General features: G+C 38.2%; 1 protein-coding gene across 4 annotated transcripts in view; it reads right to left on the reverse strand.

Annotated features, from left to right (window-relative positions):
- DICER1 (dicer 1, ribonuclease III) overlaps window positions 1–19,329 on the reverse strand; it is a 71,272-nt gene that overhangs the window by 14,316 nt on the left and 37,627 nt on the right. For all 4 annotated transcript variants that reach the window (XM_025391829.1, XM_025391830.1, XM_025391831.1 and 1 more), the window contains 13 exons: window positions 17,025–17,157; window positions 15,871–16,113; window positions 15,090–15,244; window positions 12,558–12,690; window positions 11,653–11,728; window positions 10,794–10,933; window positions 7,810–7,989; window positions 7,367–7,580; window positions 7,090–7,243; window positions 5,538–5,720; window positions 5,159–5,264; window positions 4,553–4,728; window positions 2,820–3,594 (listed from right to left, as the gene is read on the reverse strand). In XM_025391829.1, coding sequence (XP_025247614.1) covers window positions 2,820–3,594; window positions 4,553–4,728; window positions 5,159–5,264; window positions 5,538–5,720; window positions 7,090–7,243; window positions 7,367–7,580; window positions 7,810–7,989; window positions 10,794–10,933; window positions 11,653–11,728; window positions 12,558–12,690; window positions 15,090–15,244; window positions 15,871–16,113; window positions 17,025–17,157 — 2,668 coding nt within the window. The remainder of the gene's footprint in view (window positions 1–2,819; window positions 3,595–4,552; window positions 4,729–5,158; window positions 5,265–5,537; window positions 5,721–7,089; window positions 7,244–7,366; window positions 7,581–7,809; window positions 7,990–10,793; window positions 10,934–11,652; window positions 11,729–12,557; window positions 12,691–15,089; window positions 15,245–15,870; window positions 16,114–17,024; window positions 17,158–19,329) is intronic.

Here is a 19,329-nt window from a genome sequence, read left to right on the forward strand (position 1 = left end):
GCATTCAGCTTTTAAAAAAATGAACCAAAAGGTTTATTTATATTAATGGAACAGCTTTACTGTCTATCCTCTACTCTGGTCTGTTTTTCCTAATGCCTCTATCTCCTTCCTAATTTGCTCACATCATTGCATTTCTGTCAAGTTATTACTTGGAAACTAGGGTCTAGAATTGTCAATCCCATTTTCATTTTCATAAAGCTGGGTTCATTAAGTACTTCATTAGCCCTCTTCCCATGTAACTCAACTATTGTTTAATAGACACCCCCCAAGTGAGAGGCACTCGACTGGGCAACCCTGAGGGAATCACGGCAGCAGGACAGAGGGGCAGTCCTCGTGACACACAGGCTGGCAGGGAAAAGGAGTGCACGTGTGACCACTATGGCCAAAAGTACTCTCCCTCTCTGCCTGAAACGTAGCAGGCTGAAGTAACTGCCAGCTTCCCTTTCCAAGCTAAGAGAACAAAGCATCACAAGTGCCAAGAAGAGGATAAAGTGCAACGTGGACCCACGGGAGGGAAATCACATTCCAAGTTGACAGAAACGGTGGGCGGGATGAAGAAGAAAGAGTTACGTAAGGTCTCAGATATGGGGCAAAATTCTGGACACATAGAGACGGGGGCGAGCACTCTGCAGAAGGAAGGACAGAGCAAGGGCCCCAAGGCTGGGGGTCTGAGCATGGAGTCTGTCCAATGAGCTGCAAGGGGCTTCCACCTGGTTAGGATCCAAAACGCATCAGGGCTGAAAGGGCCTGAACAGCAGGCTGAGGGAGTGATCATTCTTTCTGCAGAAATAAGTTGAAGGTTTCTGAGCAGACAAATGGACAAGTTTTGTAATAGAAAGCCACCTCTGTCTTATCCTATCTAACAGAGTATCCTATCCTACTGCCTATGCCACACCTGTCGAAGCCTCTGATACTTTCTTCCTGCAACCACCTCTCGGAAATCTCATCCGTTCTCAGAGCCTCCATATGGCAACTACTCTATAAAACCATATCTGAATCCTACAGCCTCAATTATCTGAACATTTCCACTTCATATTCCATGAGGTCTAAAACCTCAACTCTAACCTTGACTTCCCACATTTCTCCCTACCTCCCTGCTACTGCCACTGCCCCCGCCCCCAAGTTGCCAGTTTACATGGTTGTTACGACTGTGCCTCCAGTCCACCTCAAGGTCATCCTGGGAGACCTCGGACACACTCCCGACTCTCCTGGATGAACAGTTAGGTGACCTGACAGGAGCCCATTCGACTAAGTGTGAGTCCCCTCATCTGCAAAACAGGGATGTGTCGGCTCCTTCCCAGAGGCTTAGAGAAGAGTAAACGAGTGAACACCGGGGAAATGCTTGGTGTGCTGCCTGTTGTGATAGTTCTATCCCAAGCGGCTAGTGTGATGGGGAAGAGCAAGGTCTCCAAAGCCAGGCTGTCTGGATTCAACCCAAGCTCTGCCACTTGCTTGCCAAGTGACCTTGGACAAGCTAACTTCTCTAGCCTATCTTCACCTATAAAATGGGGAAAATTAAAGTTTCCACCTCTCAGAATTGTAAAAATTAAATTAGGCTTATATATATGTATATATGTGTGTGTGTGTACGTGTGTGTACGTGTGTGTGTATACGATTACCTTTTAGAGTAGTGCAGAGTAAGCACTTTTAAACTGTTAGCTAAAATTATTTCTTCTCACTCACCTCAGCCCCTTCCTCTCTACCAGAACTCTAGTTCTATAACATTTTCTGCTTCTGCTGTTGGTTTGGATTTGCTTTTCAACTCACACTACATTCTGCTACCAGATTAATCATTTTAAACTACCACTTTATTAATAGTTCCTTGCTCCAAATTCCTTCAACAGTGCCTACAACACTCAAAACACGTGCAAACTCCTCAGCCCAGCATTCAAGGCCTTCCACGACACAGCTTCACCATACCTGCCTTTTCAAGCCTTTTCTCAGGTATTTCCACACTTCCAACTGCTGCCACGGCTGCTTCCCTGACACTGACATGCTCTGCCATCTGTTCACTTCGCTTATGCACTGTCAACTTGCCTCCTCCATTGATGCCATCCTTGATTCAACAGTGATGCTCCTTCCTTCCTTCTAAGTGCTGCAAGTGATCGGCAGCTCTCTAAGGTACTTGTCCAGGAGGCTCATGTTGCCTGGTGACACTTCTTTTTCCATTTTTTCCCACCATAACTTGAATATCTTACCTTCAATCCTTTTCTTAAGTCTTAGTCCATGCTGAGCTTAAGAGACCGCTCTTCCTCGGAGCTATGGAGCGTTTATTACTCACAACTCCAGTGTCACCCTCTTCACACTGGACGGCAGTCAAGCTCTGTGAAGCCTGTTGCTACTCTCTCCCCTCCACTCTCCAAAACTTCGGAGATGAGCCCCTCCACAAGACTTGCGTCTTACTCCTGTCTATACGCCTTGTAAGCCAAGATGTACCCTCTCAAATAAACGTTTAATTCAACAAAGCAGAAGCTCCTTGACTGACTACAATGCACATTTCTTCAAATCAGGATCAAGAGGTGTACACTCCTGCATAGTTTCCTTTGAACTGAATTTCAATCAAAAAGTAAGACACATGGAGATCAGCCAAGCCCCAAAACTTGAGTGTGGGGTCGATGTAAAGCAATAGTCATCTACTGCCAGGTGGTTCTGCCACAGGCTTTCGCTGGCCCTGCTAGAACAAGGGAGCAGCTGTGCTCAGCCAGTGCAGCAATTTCTGAGCATGATACGTTCTCATCCTCTGAGATTATCCAACACTGCAAACCACTTTCAGGCACACTGAATAATTAACCGCTCAAAATAAAACAATCACCTCTTACCTTTTTGCTTCTCATATATGAAAGGCGGCCCTCATGAGCATCAGGGTAAGTGCAAAACAGATACGTGGTGATGGCATGCTTTAAAAAGGAGTCGCCAAGCATTTCAAGCCGCTCCAGGTTAAATCCATCACTAGCATTTGACAAAGTCAAAGCCTGAAGAATAAGTCCAGGATTGGGGCCAAGAGTCCTTGAGGAGTACCCAATAGAAGGGCTCTGCTCAGAATCCATCCTGCCCTTGAGCACTTGAATAGCGTCTGTCGTACCAGGCATTACGGCCATCATGGGACTTCCATCTGAGGTAGATTTGTTAGCATTTCCATCAAGGTATTTATTACTCAGGAGAGTACATTCATCGCTGGGCTGGTTCTCATAATTGTATAAATTCTGAATGGAATATGAGGTAGTTGGTTGCACGGGTATTTCCTGCTTGTAGTAATTCAGCTGATTTCCTTGGCAAAAGTCTCTGTTAGCTAAGTCATAACTGCCATTGGCGAGATTTTGATTGTAAGAAAGACCATTAATTGCTGTAAGATCTGCTGAAACTTCAACATGGAGCTTACCAGGGGACTCGCTGAGCAACGTTCTGCAGTTCACAGACATTTGGTCATGATTTTCTAGAGAGGAGGTTCTATTAGCACCTTGATGTGCAGCATTTTCAGGGACAATTGTGCTGTGCTTACAGTAATTATCATTTTCCGCTGAAGAGGAGTTAGAAATTGAGATGAAAGATTTGCTGTCGATAGATTTTTTCCACCCGAAGTCTAAGTTAGGGTATCTGCAAAGACATTTTTATAACTTTATATCAGATTCTTTGAGACAGCTAGGCTGACAGCAACAGCAATTTGAATTTAAAAACAAAAACAAAGATCCCAAAAATGTACTCCTAAACTTTAGAAGAGAAGTAAGTTTCCAAGCCAGAATTTAACATTATTTGGAATTCTGCACAATGTAAATTATAAAGTGGGACATGGTTTTCTCTACTGCTTTAATCCCCGGCCCTAGACTCTAGGTGTGGTAGTTAAGAATGTCATGAAGCTTGCAGGCATCCTGCAGGACCTGGGGCCTAGCTTCATGGGTTGGAATCCCAGGCACTCTGGTTAACCCACTGAGTAACTTTGGGCAACTTACATAAACTCTCTGTGCCTCAGCTTCTGCACCTGAGAACAGGGCTAACAATTCCTATCTCACAGCACTGTCTTAATGATTAAATGAGCTAATTGACACAGGGTACAGCATTTAAGCTAGTGTTTGGCACTGTAGTAACTACTCAATAAATACTGTGGTTATTCCTATTATATTTTAAAATTCCTTCAGTCCCTAGAACAGTCGTGATATTGCCAATTGGATAACCAAAATTAATGTGAGTGCTTAAGCCAATAGTTTTTTTAGAATGCAGAGATTTTACCAATGGGAAGAAAATAATGAAGACAAAGAACATTCTAAGGTTATTGTTTTTAACATATGTTTGGATTTTTAAAACAAAAAACAGATTGAAAATGCTGATGCAGTAACAAAAAACAAATTCATTCTCACTCCAACTGTTAACGGCTTAAGTAGTAATGGTTATTTCTGACCTCAGATTCTCATCTCCCTCTGAGACTTGACAAGAACAAACGACATCTATATTTTCTTTCTACTAAGAATTATGTTATATACAATTTTAACTGAATTCTGTTCTTCTGCAACCAGGATCTCATGATCTGTGTTCTTTCTGGCCGACTGCACAGGCATACCTAAAATCCGCAGGAAGTGATCTGACTCCCACGCCAGCATCGCTGGCAGTCTGGGCTCTCAGCTCCTCTGCAGTCAAAAGGCAGTGAAGGCGATAAAGGATGCTGGGGAGACAAACTGCTTTTCTCCACAGTGATGCTGGAATCGGATGTATAGCACAGAGTTCTGGAACCAGTATCTTCAAGTAAGGGGAAAAACGGACAGATAAATACAAAGCGCACACACAAAAGAATAAAAAAAAAAAGACCAATTTCACTAATGGATAAAGAAAATCATAAATGCTAGTAAAACTTAATTTTAAAAAATATTTGTAAAAATAATCCCTAAGCCCAAACGGGATTTATCACAGGATTTATGAGAATGATTTTGTGATATATTAATGGGCTAAGTATAAAAACAAAACTCTCAATACTTACCAAAAAGAACATTCAAATAACATTTAACAATAAGACTGATTAAAACAAAACAAAATCTGAGGATTAGGTAACTTCTAAAAAAATCAACGAATCATGCATTAAACTTGATAAGATAAAATTCAAACTTTTCTTTAATAATCTTTAATACCCAAACAAATACTAAGTTATGCTAGTACAATGAACTATCATTACCTGTTTATTCTGCAGACTTTCCCATTTGGCTTTCCTCTTCTCAGCACTGCTTAAAGGAAGAGCTTTCCCCTTCTGATTCAAATGTCGAGGTGTCAAAAGATTAAGTCTGTAAGAATTCCAAAACAATTGTATCAAACACACAAAAATGCATACATATTCATAGTGGTTCTCCAACTTCACTGTGCTCGAAAATCATCTGAAGAGCTCATTTAAATTGCAGCCTCCTGGGCTACCCCTTGGGCAAGTTTGTGTGCAAAGCATCTCCTGATTTCAGAGAGTCCACGAGTGGGCAGGCAGACAGTGAACCTCTGCATGTCTAGTGATGTCTGGTAAGAATGCCTCAAGTGCAATTCCAACTGTCATCTCTGAAGCTTCTTACCTTGAAGATGTATGGTCCACATCCAGCAGTGGCTGGTTGAGATTGGTTAGGTCAAGGTTATACTTTGTTTTATAATATTCTGCAAAAGTTTCATACTCAGGGGAAGGAAATTTACTGAGTGGGGTAAGATCAGTGTACACATCAGCTACATAAAATCGATGAGGCTGATCAAAATTGCGATATCTAAAAAAGAAAAACAAAAAACAATCAGTTGCTTTTTGGTTTAAATCAACTGTTCTCAAAACACAACTGTTTTTAGTATGGAAATTATGATTAAGAATTCAAAAGATTAAAAATAAGTAACAAAAATTTTTATTCCAAATATATTTCAAGTATATAACAACTGTATTTTTATTAAGTAAAAACAGACACATTATTGTCCTACTTTATTATTATTCTTGTTCTAAATATCTACATTTTGATAACACATGAAGCTAAATGGTACCTTTACATATCTATTTTATCAATATAAACAGTGTAAAAAATGTACACTATGCAAATAAATACTTTACATATTACTAATGCTAAACATTAAAGATACTTGTCATATAAAACGTATTACTGCATCATCTATGACTACGATAGTCCTGATAACTAAAATATGGTTTTGAGGTGCAAAAAGGAAAAAAAAATCAAAGATGAATTATAACTAGTACTATAATTATTTGAAAACTGTCTGTATTTTATTGCCCCAAAACTCCATTCCCTAAATTTTTATAGAAAAGAAAATCATTCTGGATTTACTATTTTCATAGAGCTTAATATTCCTTATAAAAATTTTAAGAAATGAAATCATTATAATCAAATTCTATAAGACTTTGGAGACTAAAAGGATGGAGATTTTAAGAAGAAAGCCTACCAACATTAAATTATCTGACCCTTTACAAAGGAAAATTCCTTATCTATAATGTTTTAGGTTTTATTTTGTAAGCAAGTAAACTGGAGAGAACAGGTCAACCTTAAGAAATTACCTATATTTTCTTTTCTTTTTTTTTCTTCCCCCGATCTGTTGACCAGGCTGGAGTGCAGTGGTGTGATCACAGCTTACTGCACAGCCTACAAATCCTGGACTGAAGCAATCCTCCCACCTCAGCTCCGAGTAGCTATGATTACAGCATGCATCACCATGCCTGACGAACTAATATATTTCCTGTTAGTAATTACAATGCTAAAGTCACAGCCCACTTATATTCCCACGTGAATAAGTGTTTTTTTTTTGAGAGAGAGTCTTGCTGTGTCTTGGAGTGCAGTGGCACAATCTCCCCTTGCTGCAATCTCCAACCTCCCAGCTTGAAGTGATTGCCCTGCCTCAAGCCTCCCGAGTAACTGGGACTACAGGCATGCACCGCCACGTCTGGCTAATTTTTTGTATTTTTAGTTGAGATGAGGCTTCACCATGCTGGCCAGGATGGTCTCGATCTCCTGACCTCATAATCCACCCGCCCTAGCCTCCCAAAGTGCTGTAATTGCAGGCATGAGCCACTGAGCCCGACCTAGTGCAACTTTTAAAACAAAGTATCACCATCATTTTTCTTTCCATTTAAATACCTACCTTGGAATGATAACTGCATCTTGGTAATCTTCTAATTTAAAAACAAAGGGTGTTTCTTTTGTATATTTTGTACTGGGAATGCCTATGCGAGCTTCAGACTTCTCAATATCTTCCATGAATTTAAAGTCAATATCCAAAGTGCTGGAGTCATTAACTTAGAAGAGAAAAACGATTCTTTAGCTTGTTAAAACAAGATACAGATAAGTTTCATACCTAAGCTGTATATCCGTATATGTATCTAATTTAGAGTCATCAAAGTAAGAGATTTTTTTCTTACCAACATTAAGAGGTAGAACACAGTATGCTGAATCAGCGTCTGTAGGTTTAAATTCTAGTGCAGGTTTTTCAAGCCGAAGAATATGTGAGAATATATACTGGTGAAGTCTTGTAATCAACTCAAGCATTTGTAGAGACAACATGAAACCAGACTTCTTCAACTCAATGGATATGGTAACCTCTCCAGAGCGTGTGTACACAGGAAAGTGTGGAATCTTAGCAAAAGGAAACATAAAGCACCCCTCAAAATTAACAGGTATTTTATTCCATTACAGTTAACTTCAGAAGAGAAATGATGCTTTCCAGTGCAGAAATAGAAGAGGCACCTTCATCTTTAAATATTAAACATACTGAGGTAACAAAAGGTACTTTCTACTAGTTTTTTCTTTTTTCTTTTCCTAAGCAAGATGTTTTTGACATAAGTAGTCATTATGAAATATCTACCTGAGGTATGGGTTTGGCTGTCAGTATTCCAAAGCATCTTGTGGTATCTTCAGGAGGGTAGAGTTTCCGCCTTCTAAAATTGAGTTCATCAGGTAAAGGTGTAGTTAAAACCATTCCTATCACATACAGGTAACAGGGCTGATCAGGTTTGGGATAACTATCCCTCAAACACTCTGGAATCTAGAGGTGGAAAGGAAGATTAAGTGTCATGCTCAAGTATATTAGCCTCTTTTCCAGATGTCAGCAAGAAAACTAATTTTGGCTTTACTAAAAGCTGGTGAGAAAAAGCTAAGAAAATACCCAAGGCATGACACCTCTTAATTACTTAACCCTGCGGGGTAAGTCAGTGGATCTCAGGCCAGGGCTGCTGATAGTGGCCCAAGTTCACATACACTATAATGCACTGTTGACTATATACCTAATACCAAAATTATATATAAAACAATTCAACACTGCAGGGCCTTTTTAAAAATACTATTCATTTGATCTATTTCTTTTGACAAGAAAACTCATCTCTTCCTTGGGCTTTTTAAGTACTAACTGTAGAGTACCAGAAAATAAAGTTAGGCAAATTTTTAAAAAATTACATATAATCCTATCACTCAAAGACAGCCTTTATTAACATTTTGATATACTGTATAATTTCCTAGACTCTTTTTAATGTATAAATGTAAAGAAACATATATACATTTATATTTTTCAATACAAATAAAATCACACAACACTAGTATATATTAGGGCATGTGTGTGTCTGTGAGATAGCCTGATTTTTATCCCATTACTATAAAGAGAATATCTGTCAGAGTCAATATGAACCAATATCATCATTGGCAATGGCTACCTCATTATGTGAGTGAACCATAATTAAATGGAGATTGCTGCTAGGCTTTCAATATTAACACAATCCTTCAGATTATGGTCTTGCAGTTCCTGAGGTTCAATGAAAAAGAACTGCATCTGTAGTTAAAAGGTACAAAAATGCTGGTAAAAGAGACCGTTATATTTAACAGAGAATCAGAAAATAAAGAATGTATCTATTAATTAAACAGGATGCCAAGCAGTGATATGCTTTTCTTTTTTTGTAGAGACAAGGTCTCACCATGTTGACCAGGCTGGTCTCGGATTCCTGACCTCAAGTGATCCTCCTGCCTCAGACTCCCAAAATGCTGGGATCACAAGTGTGAGCCACCACACCCAGCCAATACTATGCTTTTCGAAACACTTATCATTAACGACTTTATCACATGAAACTAGTCTCATGTGAAAATTTGGTATGAGGGAAACATGCATTTTGGGAAGATGGGTAATTTTCATGATTTTTAAAAAACTAACATGATTCTGAATCCTGAAAATGCTAAGCTGGATGCAAAATTGTATAAAGTAAAAACTCGGTAAAACTGCATAAGTAAAACCAAAGAACCACATATTTAAGCTGAGATACAAGCACAGCAGTCCCTGCTTATCTGCAGCCCCCATGGCTTCAGTACCTGAGGTCAGTCACGGTCCAGTAACAGGTGTGTACAGTACAGTATTTTGAGAGAGACCACATTCACGTAACTTTTATTATAGTATATGGTTACAATTGTTCTATTTTGTTATTACTGTGCCTAATTTATATCTTAAACTATCATAAATATGTATAAACGTATTTTTAAAAGCATAATATATGCTATAAGTCCTCGCTTAATGTCTGTGGCAGGTTCTTAGAAACTGGCTAAGGGAAACAACCAATTGGTAGAAAGAAACCAATTTTCCCACAGGCTAATTGACATAAACCAGTTAAATTCCTCCAGCATATTTCTGATCACAAAAACATCACCAAATTTCTAAATTAAAAAAACACTTTTAATGTTAAGCATTAAAAGAAATGTGAGCTATAGATACAATTAAGAAAGATGAATAAAAACAAGGAAGATGATTATTCACCCACTTATTCCAGTTCAGGGCCAAGGGTTCCAGAGTCTATCCTGGCAGCTCAGGGCCCCGTGCGGGAACCCATCCCGGAGAGGACACCACTCTGTGGCAGGGCACATGCACACGCATCCCCATGCTCACTCACAGTGGGGCAGCGCAGACATGTCAGTTCACCTGATGTGCACAGCTTTGGGATGTAGCAGGAAACCAGAGTAAGCAGACACGAGGAGAACGTGCCAACTCCACACAGAGACAGTGGCCCTGGCTGGGAATGAATTTTTTTTCTTCGTCGACGTTCTAATGAAACAACGTTGAGCTGTTGGAGGATCGGTACTATCTGCAGTTTCCACTGCATTTAGTAGTGCAGGTCTTGGGACATACCCTCCAAGGGTAAGCGGGACTACTACACATAGCAAAATTCTGCTTTTGCTTGGGGTTCTTATGAGGTAAAAATATTAACAAATATTTTTAAAATAAATACTTCAGCCAAGTATGTCTATTACTAGAAGTCAGATTTAGAGATGCTTTCATGGGTGAGCTCTGCTACGATGCCCACAGATTGAGCTGGAAACAGCCCATGGAAATAACTTATTTTGATTCCCAATGGCCCACATCCTAACTCTTGACAGATATTTGTGCTTCTACCTTCCAGTGTACCTGTCATCTTGAGAGGGCATCTTTTCACTTGCTTATTTTATCATACAAATCCTCTTCTGTCTTAGCCCCAAATCATAAGTAAAACAAGAATCACACCACTAAAATGAATGAAACAAAGAATGTCTATTTAAATTAAATAACCTCATTCTGGATAGAGTATGAGAGATGGGTCCAAGAATCCTTTTGAGAAGAAAAATAAAAGCAACCTCTGAAGTGGAAGAGCACACAGTCTACATAAGGAAGGAAAGACGCTGATCTGAGAGAAGCTGTGAATTGGAGAAAGGAGCTGAGATCCAGAGTGGGCCAAACTGCAAGGGTGTGGGAAGTCAGCCAAGCAGAGGAGCTGAGATGTGATGTAGCAGAAAACGAAGTCAGAAATGCTAGATTTTTACTCTGTTCTAACCAATACTAACTGCTTTTGGGTAGCACTGCCTTCGTTTCGTGGAACCTGGCCTTCCTGGAACACTGGTCTCTTCTTCATCATGCAAATCAAGCTCTTCTTCATATTTAACAGTCTCTTTCCCAACTGGCATCAAATGGTCATCCAGTTCCCCTAAGAAATTTAAAGAGAGAATTAACACAATCCAGATTTTAACTATTTAATCAGTAAAGAATCTAGAATAGAGAACTATGTTAGAAGGACCTGGAAAAGTAATGGAAACTAAAGCACCTTTGCCTTTCACAATGTAAATGTAATCAGATTCACACCTCAGGCAAAGTCTATTTTGGCATCCATATGTACCAATATGAGTAGGACTGCAAATTCTGTTCTAAGGCTCAGAAACAAAAACATCTAAACATGACATCAGCACATATCAATGCTAAATAAAATGGCCATGGAAAATGGGTTCACTTACACAGAAGGAGCAGGATTGAGGGAAAAAAAAAAAGAAACTGAGTCCATTTTTAAAAAAGGATTGATTTCTGTACTAGTATAGACTAACTTGAGAGACTCATATATTAAAACACAAGTGTTCATGGTGCATGATTCAACAATTACAAAAATACCTTTATGTATTTAAAAGGAGTCATTAAAGAGAGCAAATAAATGACAGTTGTTTACAGTTAAGCTATGGAAAACAAAGAGCTCCCACAACACTGTAGGATCTTCAAGTTACTAACACTTATATTTATATTCACCAAAGCACACTAAGAGCAGCAAGTGAATAGCTCTACAAAATCCTTAGAGATCTATAAAGTCCTCTATATGCTTTTTTTCTTACAATGGTTGCAATTTATTTTTATTTGTATATGCTTTTCAAACATCCTTACCAATTTTGTGCAGTTTCTCACAGCAAATGAGAGCTACAACTCTTTCAGCCAATCGTACACAGCTCATTGGTGGACCCTGAAAATAACAAAAACCTTTCCATTGTATATGCACATTGCTATATTACCTCTAGCACATGAAACACCTATGAAACCACTGCCCCAACATCTTTAAAGTTCAATTTGCCAAAACAAAATTCTTTATTTTTAAAAATTCCAGCAAGTTTTTAAAAATTCTAATCTCCATATTTGAAATGTTCATCTTTAGAAGTCCTGCCCAGTAAAAACTAAGTCATAATTAAGATTTTACAATTTTGATGAATTTAAATTTCAGTAAGATTTTAAAGTATCTTATTTTTACTAATCAATAAATATGTAACAAAAAGATTTATCAAAACACAGCTGTAACATTAATAGTACTGAGCAGCTTTTTATGTGCAATAGAAATTAGTCATCTTGGAATATTTGGAAATCAGTACTGGGACCAAGAACAGTATTACAAAAAGCAGATTTTTGAGTCACCAACAAAATAACTAGGACAACGCATAATACATTTTATATCACTCTAAGTGTCTAAGCCACAGTTGAATGACTGTCAAAAATGTGCATGTTAGTAACACCTTAGAAGAAACTTCAGAGATCACCTAGTCCGGTTCTAAGTATCTGTAAATTAGATAGTCTATTACAAATATGAACATGTAGATGACTACAAAAGTGATCTATAAATCTACTTTTGAAGTAAATTTGTTTTTATTTTTATTTTTGGTCTGTCAACACAAGGCTCCTGCTCATGAAAGCAGATTTTAAAATCAAATTTCCCTATAAATTGCAAGTCTTAGAAAAGCTGAAAAAAAATCCACTAATGACATATTTTAAAATATAACAATCATTTCTTTTTCTAAACTTACAACAATGGAGGCTCGAAGAGGTGAGTTAATTGGCAGGTAAAGAGTTGAATAAAATGTACCATCAGGCAACTCTCGGGTTCTGCATTTAGGAGCTAGATGAGTAAACGGATCACTTGGTAATCTAGCACAGTATCTGTGAAGAAAAAGAAAGTCTGAGGCTGAATACACAACTGAGAAAATATTGATATTTACAACCTCAAGTTTGATTTGTCATGTGCCTCTTCCACTCTACTGATTTTGTATTTATATGTGGCATTTAAACTTTACTGCTTCAAACTTTGAACAAGACAGAACAGTGTTGTCTAACAGAACTCTGCAAAGATGTTCCATATCTTCGATGCCCAGCAGGGCAGTGGCTGGTAAGCACTTGAAATGTGACAAGTACAACTATGAAACTCCATTTTTTATTTTATTTTAAATTGAATTTTGATAGCCACATGTGTTGAGTGTTACCATAATAGAGCACAAAGTATTGTTCAGAATCCAGTAAGAAAACACACTGCCAACGTTTTCTCCTTAATCATCTTGTATCTGCCACCAACTACCAGCACACGTGCAAGGAAGGCATCAGAAGAGGGCGGGACAACCCAGTGCTGACACAAAAAGGACAGCAGAACTAGCAGCTCACTGAGCAAGAGCACTAGGGAAGGTTGGAGCAGGGCAGAAAGCTAGCCCAGAAAGGGATGCTGGGACAGGACTCACATCAGGAGGGTGCTGGAATGGGCAGCAGCCCTGTGAGGTTGTAACGTGTGCAGCAAGGGCACCTGACCACAGGGGTAGTCCTACAGAGCAGGAAGACTAGCTACATACAGGAAGACTGAACACTAATTATTTTCAATACAATGGGAGCCAAACTTCTGACTATTAGAGAAAGGAGGTACAAAGACAGAAAAGAGGAAATCTAGAATGAAACCTCTAGCGTCACACTGAAAATGCAGGTATCAACAGATAGACACTGAAACAAATACAGATGTAAACATGAACAAACAAACATTCTAGCTCTGTCCACTCAAAAGCCTGGCAGCAGCAACACCCCAGTAGCAATGAATAAATTTAGTATCCAGTTCTTGGTTTCTAACCACAACTCATTCTCCACTAAATTTGAGGAAATTGCCAACATCAAGGCTAGGGCAGTCTAGAATGTCTTGTGCCATAAAACAAGGAAGTGTTCAACGAATAATAGTGAGATGTTAAAAAGACACAGAAACTAGCTTTAAGGGGTTCCCACTGGCCAAATATGAAACAATTATAACATCAAAACAAACAGTAAATGATAATGACAGATTATAACCCATTAAATAAAACAGGAGTCCATAAGTTCACGTTGACATTAAAAAATGATAATATAAGAATGAATAAATGGAGAGAAGAAATGGATGGTAGAATGCCAACTAATAAATACAGAAATAATGGAGTTAGTAGCCATCATAGTAATAATCAATTTGGGCCAGAAATATCAAAGAATGCTTACACTAATGAATCAAACTTGGAAGAGGAATACATTTTTATACAACGTATCTCCCCATGAAATATTTACTAATAATAAAAGAGGTGAAAGGGAACTTTACAGTAGAGAAAACTGGCAGACGTCACTCAAGTGATCTAAGTTACCACCGGAAAGGACACAAATCAACATGGTGTGCAACTTGGTAAGCTGGGATGAGGAGAAGACACCATCATTTCAGTGACGTGCTGCCCAAAAACGTGTAACCTGGGTCTCATCATGAGAAAATATCAGACAAACCCAGACTGAGAGTCAGACTACAAAATGACGGCCTATCATCTTCCAAAGTTTCAAGGTCATTAAAGTCAAGGAGAAACTAAAGAACGGTTCCAGATTGAAGGAGATTTAGGAAGATGTGACAACAGGGCATGAGGACAACTCCTGACACTAAGGTGGATTCTTTGGCTACAAAGAACATTCTCATGAAACTGAATGAGTCTCTCTTGGTGTCTAGGTGAAGGGCATATGCGAATTCTAGTATTCTTGCAACACTTTAAAGTTTGAAATTGTTTCAAAATAAAAGGTTACAAAGAAAATCTTATACTTGCTCTTTTATTTCGTCTCTGAATAGAAATTATCCTGATATATAATCCAGCAAAGAATCTGCTCTTCTTGGCTCCTAGAAATTTTATCAGTTCTGGACAAAGTAAATTACAATGTACCCAAAAATACAATGTTACTTTATTGCTAGGGGAAAATTCAACATTACTCAATGGTTATGGCACAAAACAAAAAATTTCAGGATTTAGAAAAAGATTGGTGAGAATTATAAAATTAAATTAAACCTAATTTAAAATGCCTTCATCATGTTAGCCTTGCCAAGGAATACTGAACTTTTATTGCTGCACAATACTGTTTTTGCCTTTTGATTAAAAAAAAATGAAAAAAGTAACTTTTCTTTATCGAAAATATGGCCCGTCTAAGAGAAGACTGGTAACCGCAAAATGTAAACAATACAAAATGTACAGGTTTAGACTTAAACTGTGCAACATTCCCAGGTTTTCCACACAAATGATATGATGCCATACCTATTGATGTGTCCAATGGCCGTGTTGATTGTGACTCGTGGACCACCATCGTCAGGCCTCAACACATATGGTGGGAAAACGTCATCATCATCCACGACAGGATCAATGTCAGTCTCACCAGTATCAACCGACTTGGAACACTTGTTTCTCAAGATCTGAACATTTGAAAAACAGAACTTATGATGAAAACACATCTTTGCCGCATGCTGTCTGCCTCTGTACCTACAGAAAAAACTCTCTTGAAAATATCTCTCTCTCCTAAACATACTTCAATACTCCAAAGTCACCTGCTGCAGACACCTTCTTCCAATAAATGCCTCCCAGTTCCAATAATATGGAGAACCTCCCCATATGGTACAAAGTCTATACTGTACCATGCCTACATACACACACACACACACACACACACACGTACACATGACTGTCAGTCTTTCTGAATGTAACTACCATGTCATCATTTTCCAATCACTCAATAACGTAAGCAGTCAACAGTTACTGTCCATATTTACAATGCAATTTCCCAGACATTCATCCCCAATAACGTATGTGATGACCATTTTCACTGTTATCTTATTGTGCCCTTTCAAACACTTTGTATAACACTGCTGGGTCTTTGTAATCATTCTCAACTTCCTTACAATGCACACAGGGTACATCTCTTTTGAGAGTATTGCCTGTAGATAAAACTCATTATCTGTTTCTATGGATACAAAGAATAACAAATAAACCATATTAATTTTTTTTCCCAATCTGCCAGCATATATTAATCTGTTGATCTTACCTTTTCAATAGCTTTGTAGGTTTTAAGGTCTTCTTCAAAACTTTTCATTTTGTCTGTATCTGCTAACATTATATAATTAGAGATGGGTGCCCTTGCTCTTCCTTTAGATTGAACATAGGATCGATATTCTGTGGGCAAATCAAAACGAACCACCAAGTTGCATTTTGGTATATCAACACCCTCTTCTACAATACTTGTTGCAATAAGCAGGTTGGTCTCATGTGCTCGAAATTTCCTAAGTACCTGAAAAAAAAAATCCACCAAGAAAAGCACTTCTAAGAAAATTTCCAAAACAAAAAAAAAAAACATACTAAAAGTAAATGACAACTGTTATTTCTGACACACATGCTCTTGGGCATTCTAAATCCTTAAGGCCAGGCTAAAGAAGATGACGGTATCACTGAAAACTCAGGATGCATGGAAACATGGACAAAGAAGCTGATTTAACGAATTCAGGATAAATTAAATGGTAATATAAGCTAGTTTTCAGACAGTTAGATCTATTAGACTGGCTCCTGGACTCTCCAAACTTGGAGATTATCAAACAGCTACAATGTAGAAAAGGCCTTCAACAGGAATTATTCTGCTAATTTTAAGTTAAATAATAAACTTTAAATAGGTTTTTGTGTACAAGCCAGAACATGGTATTAGGTTTTAGCATCTTTACAATGCTGTTTCCTGTATTAAGACCTTAAAAAGCACAACAACATTTAAGCTAAAAATCTACAAAATATAGTGCTGTTTTTTTTAAGAATTCAAACAAAACAGGCCTTTAAATGAAAAAAAGAAAACACTTTCTAGGAAAAGATTTCAGTTTGTTAATTCATAGTCATATGGAATGTACAAGAGTTAAGGTCATACATGCTTTGTCTTTCCATGAAATGCAATTGTGTGACATCAATCCAATCACAGAAAATAAGTTGGTTGATGGCAATTAAGACACAAATTTGGTTTGCCAGATAGCTATTCTAATTCTGAGCACATAAATCACTATACAGCTACCTCATGTGGACAGCTGCTCTAATATATGAAGAAGTATTCCATAATACAAAAAATAATAATAATTCTGGGGAACTCTGAAAAAAGGGAGACCCTATGGGCACTGTGTCTGTATATGTCCTGAAAACTGTTATTGTACACTTATTTTAAGTTACCTCTTCCTGTTTTCTGAATTCTGCTTCCATCTGCTTGTTGCGAGGCTGATTCTTCCCAATGCCATGTCCAGTTATAAAATTGCTACTGATATAAGCCAGCTCAGGATCTTGTTTGCCAGCTTCCTTTATCAATCTAAAAAAAGTACACACATTTGGAAGTTAAACGTTGCTGAGAGAAAATAAACTTTTGTTTTTAAAGTCTCCTTTAAAATGGAAGTACATGTATTTTTTGTCAACATACCTAACAAAACGGTCTTGGTCCTTTTTTCCCAACTTGCTTAAACAGAAATCACTGTCACTCTTCACCACATAGATCTGTTGACCAAGTACTTATAATGCCAAATACAAGATTGGTTTGTACTGACAAATGAAATGGTCACACTACCTCCAACAGCTGATTTGGCAATGGTGACTTAATAGAAATGTGGCCCAGGATGAGACTGAGCTAGTCAGAGAGAAACATGCATCCTCATAGATCTTGGCCTCGGAACAGGACGTCCAATGAAAAAAGCTCGACTCATCCCTCTACCAGTTCCACTCGCTCCTCTCCCAACTCAACACCCTTCTCTAGACCATGCACAGCTTCAGCAACAGGCCCTGCTGTGCTTATACAGAAAGGACCAGTGAGCCCAACACCAAAGGAAACCTTCATCCCCCACAAATGTAACAAAAGAGTTCCAGCTGCAATTTCTTTTCCTCTTATCCCACCACCTGATATCATTAGAAGAAGAGCCCATGGGAAAGAAATGTTGTATCCTCTCAATTCCTGATGCTTTGTGGTCCCCAGGCCACTGAGCAAAATTCTGCACAGCATAGGATGGGGCACAGAAATGGCAAGGCATCCCCCACCCTTCCCTGTCATGAAAGAGGAGATTCCTGAGCTCTCTCTTCCTGCCTGCTCCTCTGTATTAACCCAGAGTGCCTGTGACTGAAAGCTGGCCTTCTAGCTAAGAAATGGCAAAGAGCTACAGGACGGGATCACATTACACGGGTGCAGAAGGTTAACAGTTAGTGCTGCCATTACAGCTATTTTGGAAATATTCACATTCAAAAACTCAGCACACGGGATAAATGGTTCCACACCTGATATAAGCGATTCCACATGGTTTCTCTGAAGTCATACTACATAGTATAAATTCCAAATAGAAAATCGCATTTTTAAGTTGAATCATTCTTTAAAAAAAATACACGAAACAGACTAATATTAAAGAGCTGGAAGTGGCCATCCAGAATCTCTCTTGATCCCAATCAGCACAACACTTGCGTGTCTAGGTTAGTTTGGGAGTCTACAAACTACAGCTTGTAGTTCAAGTTCTACAGTTCAAGTACTTAAATACTCAGAATCAGAGGCTCCCTTATTATGTTCCAAGGTGTGTTCAATTATTTTAATAAACTTAAGATGTAACAGAAAGCAGTGTTACATGCAAACAAATAGCATGCCCAAAAGTCTACAATACAAAATAAATCACCTTAGAAATAATACATACTTTCAAGTTTTATATAAATAAGCATCAATTTGAATATAATGGAGATTTAGAATGTATTTTAAGTTACTGTTAATTAGGCAAAGAATGTATTTTACTTTGCCAAAATTATAAATTATCCATTTGGCAGACTTCAATTAGCTAAGAAATAGAGGCAACAACAGTCAATTCATTTTTCCTTAATGAAACCCACATCAAAACCACAGAGAACAGAAGAGACAACAAGCACAGTAAATAAAATCTCTTGTAAGCAATAATTACATGGGATATACCTATGCTAATAATGCTTAGAGAGAAAAATATATTTCTCTACTTGGTGAATCTCGGCCATGCGTAACCAGTACCCATGACAAAGTTACAGGCTTCAGGGAAAACAAAGCCAGGCAGTCACATGTGAACTCCCAGAGGACAGTGGACAGTGCAAACTGCTTAAAGAGCTCGCAACACCACAGAAAACATAAGACAAAGTATTATTTGTTTCTTTTGGTTTTTACACTGAGTTTATACAAGCTGTTCACCAGCAAGCTGTTTGATCAAGTATACTCTTCCCTAATGCACAGTGTTTCTGAAACGATCTGCAGCAGAGAACCAGGTTTTCTTCTTAAATTTCCAATCCATCAGAGACAAACAGTTTTGTAGAATTTCATAAAAGTGAACGACTAAGAAAATGAAACTTAAAAAGCATTAAAATTCAAGCATCAATTTTATTGTATTCAGCAGGTATAAAATTTCTGTCAAACTGCTCTAAGAGTTTATAAATGCTTCTTCTCAATCTGTACTTAACTCATGACAGAGGTAAAGTCTGGCACCAGTCCATAGCC

Source organism: Theropithecus gelada, chromosome 7b (assembly GCF_003255815.1).
Source record: "Theropithecus gelada isolate Dixy chromosome 7b, Tgel_1.0, whole genome shotgun sequence".
Lineage (NCBI taxonomy): Eukaryota > Metazoa > Chordata > Mammalia > Primates > Cercopithecidae > Theropithecus > Theropithecus gelada.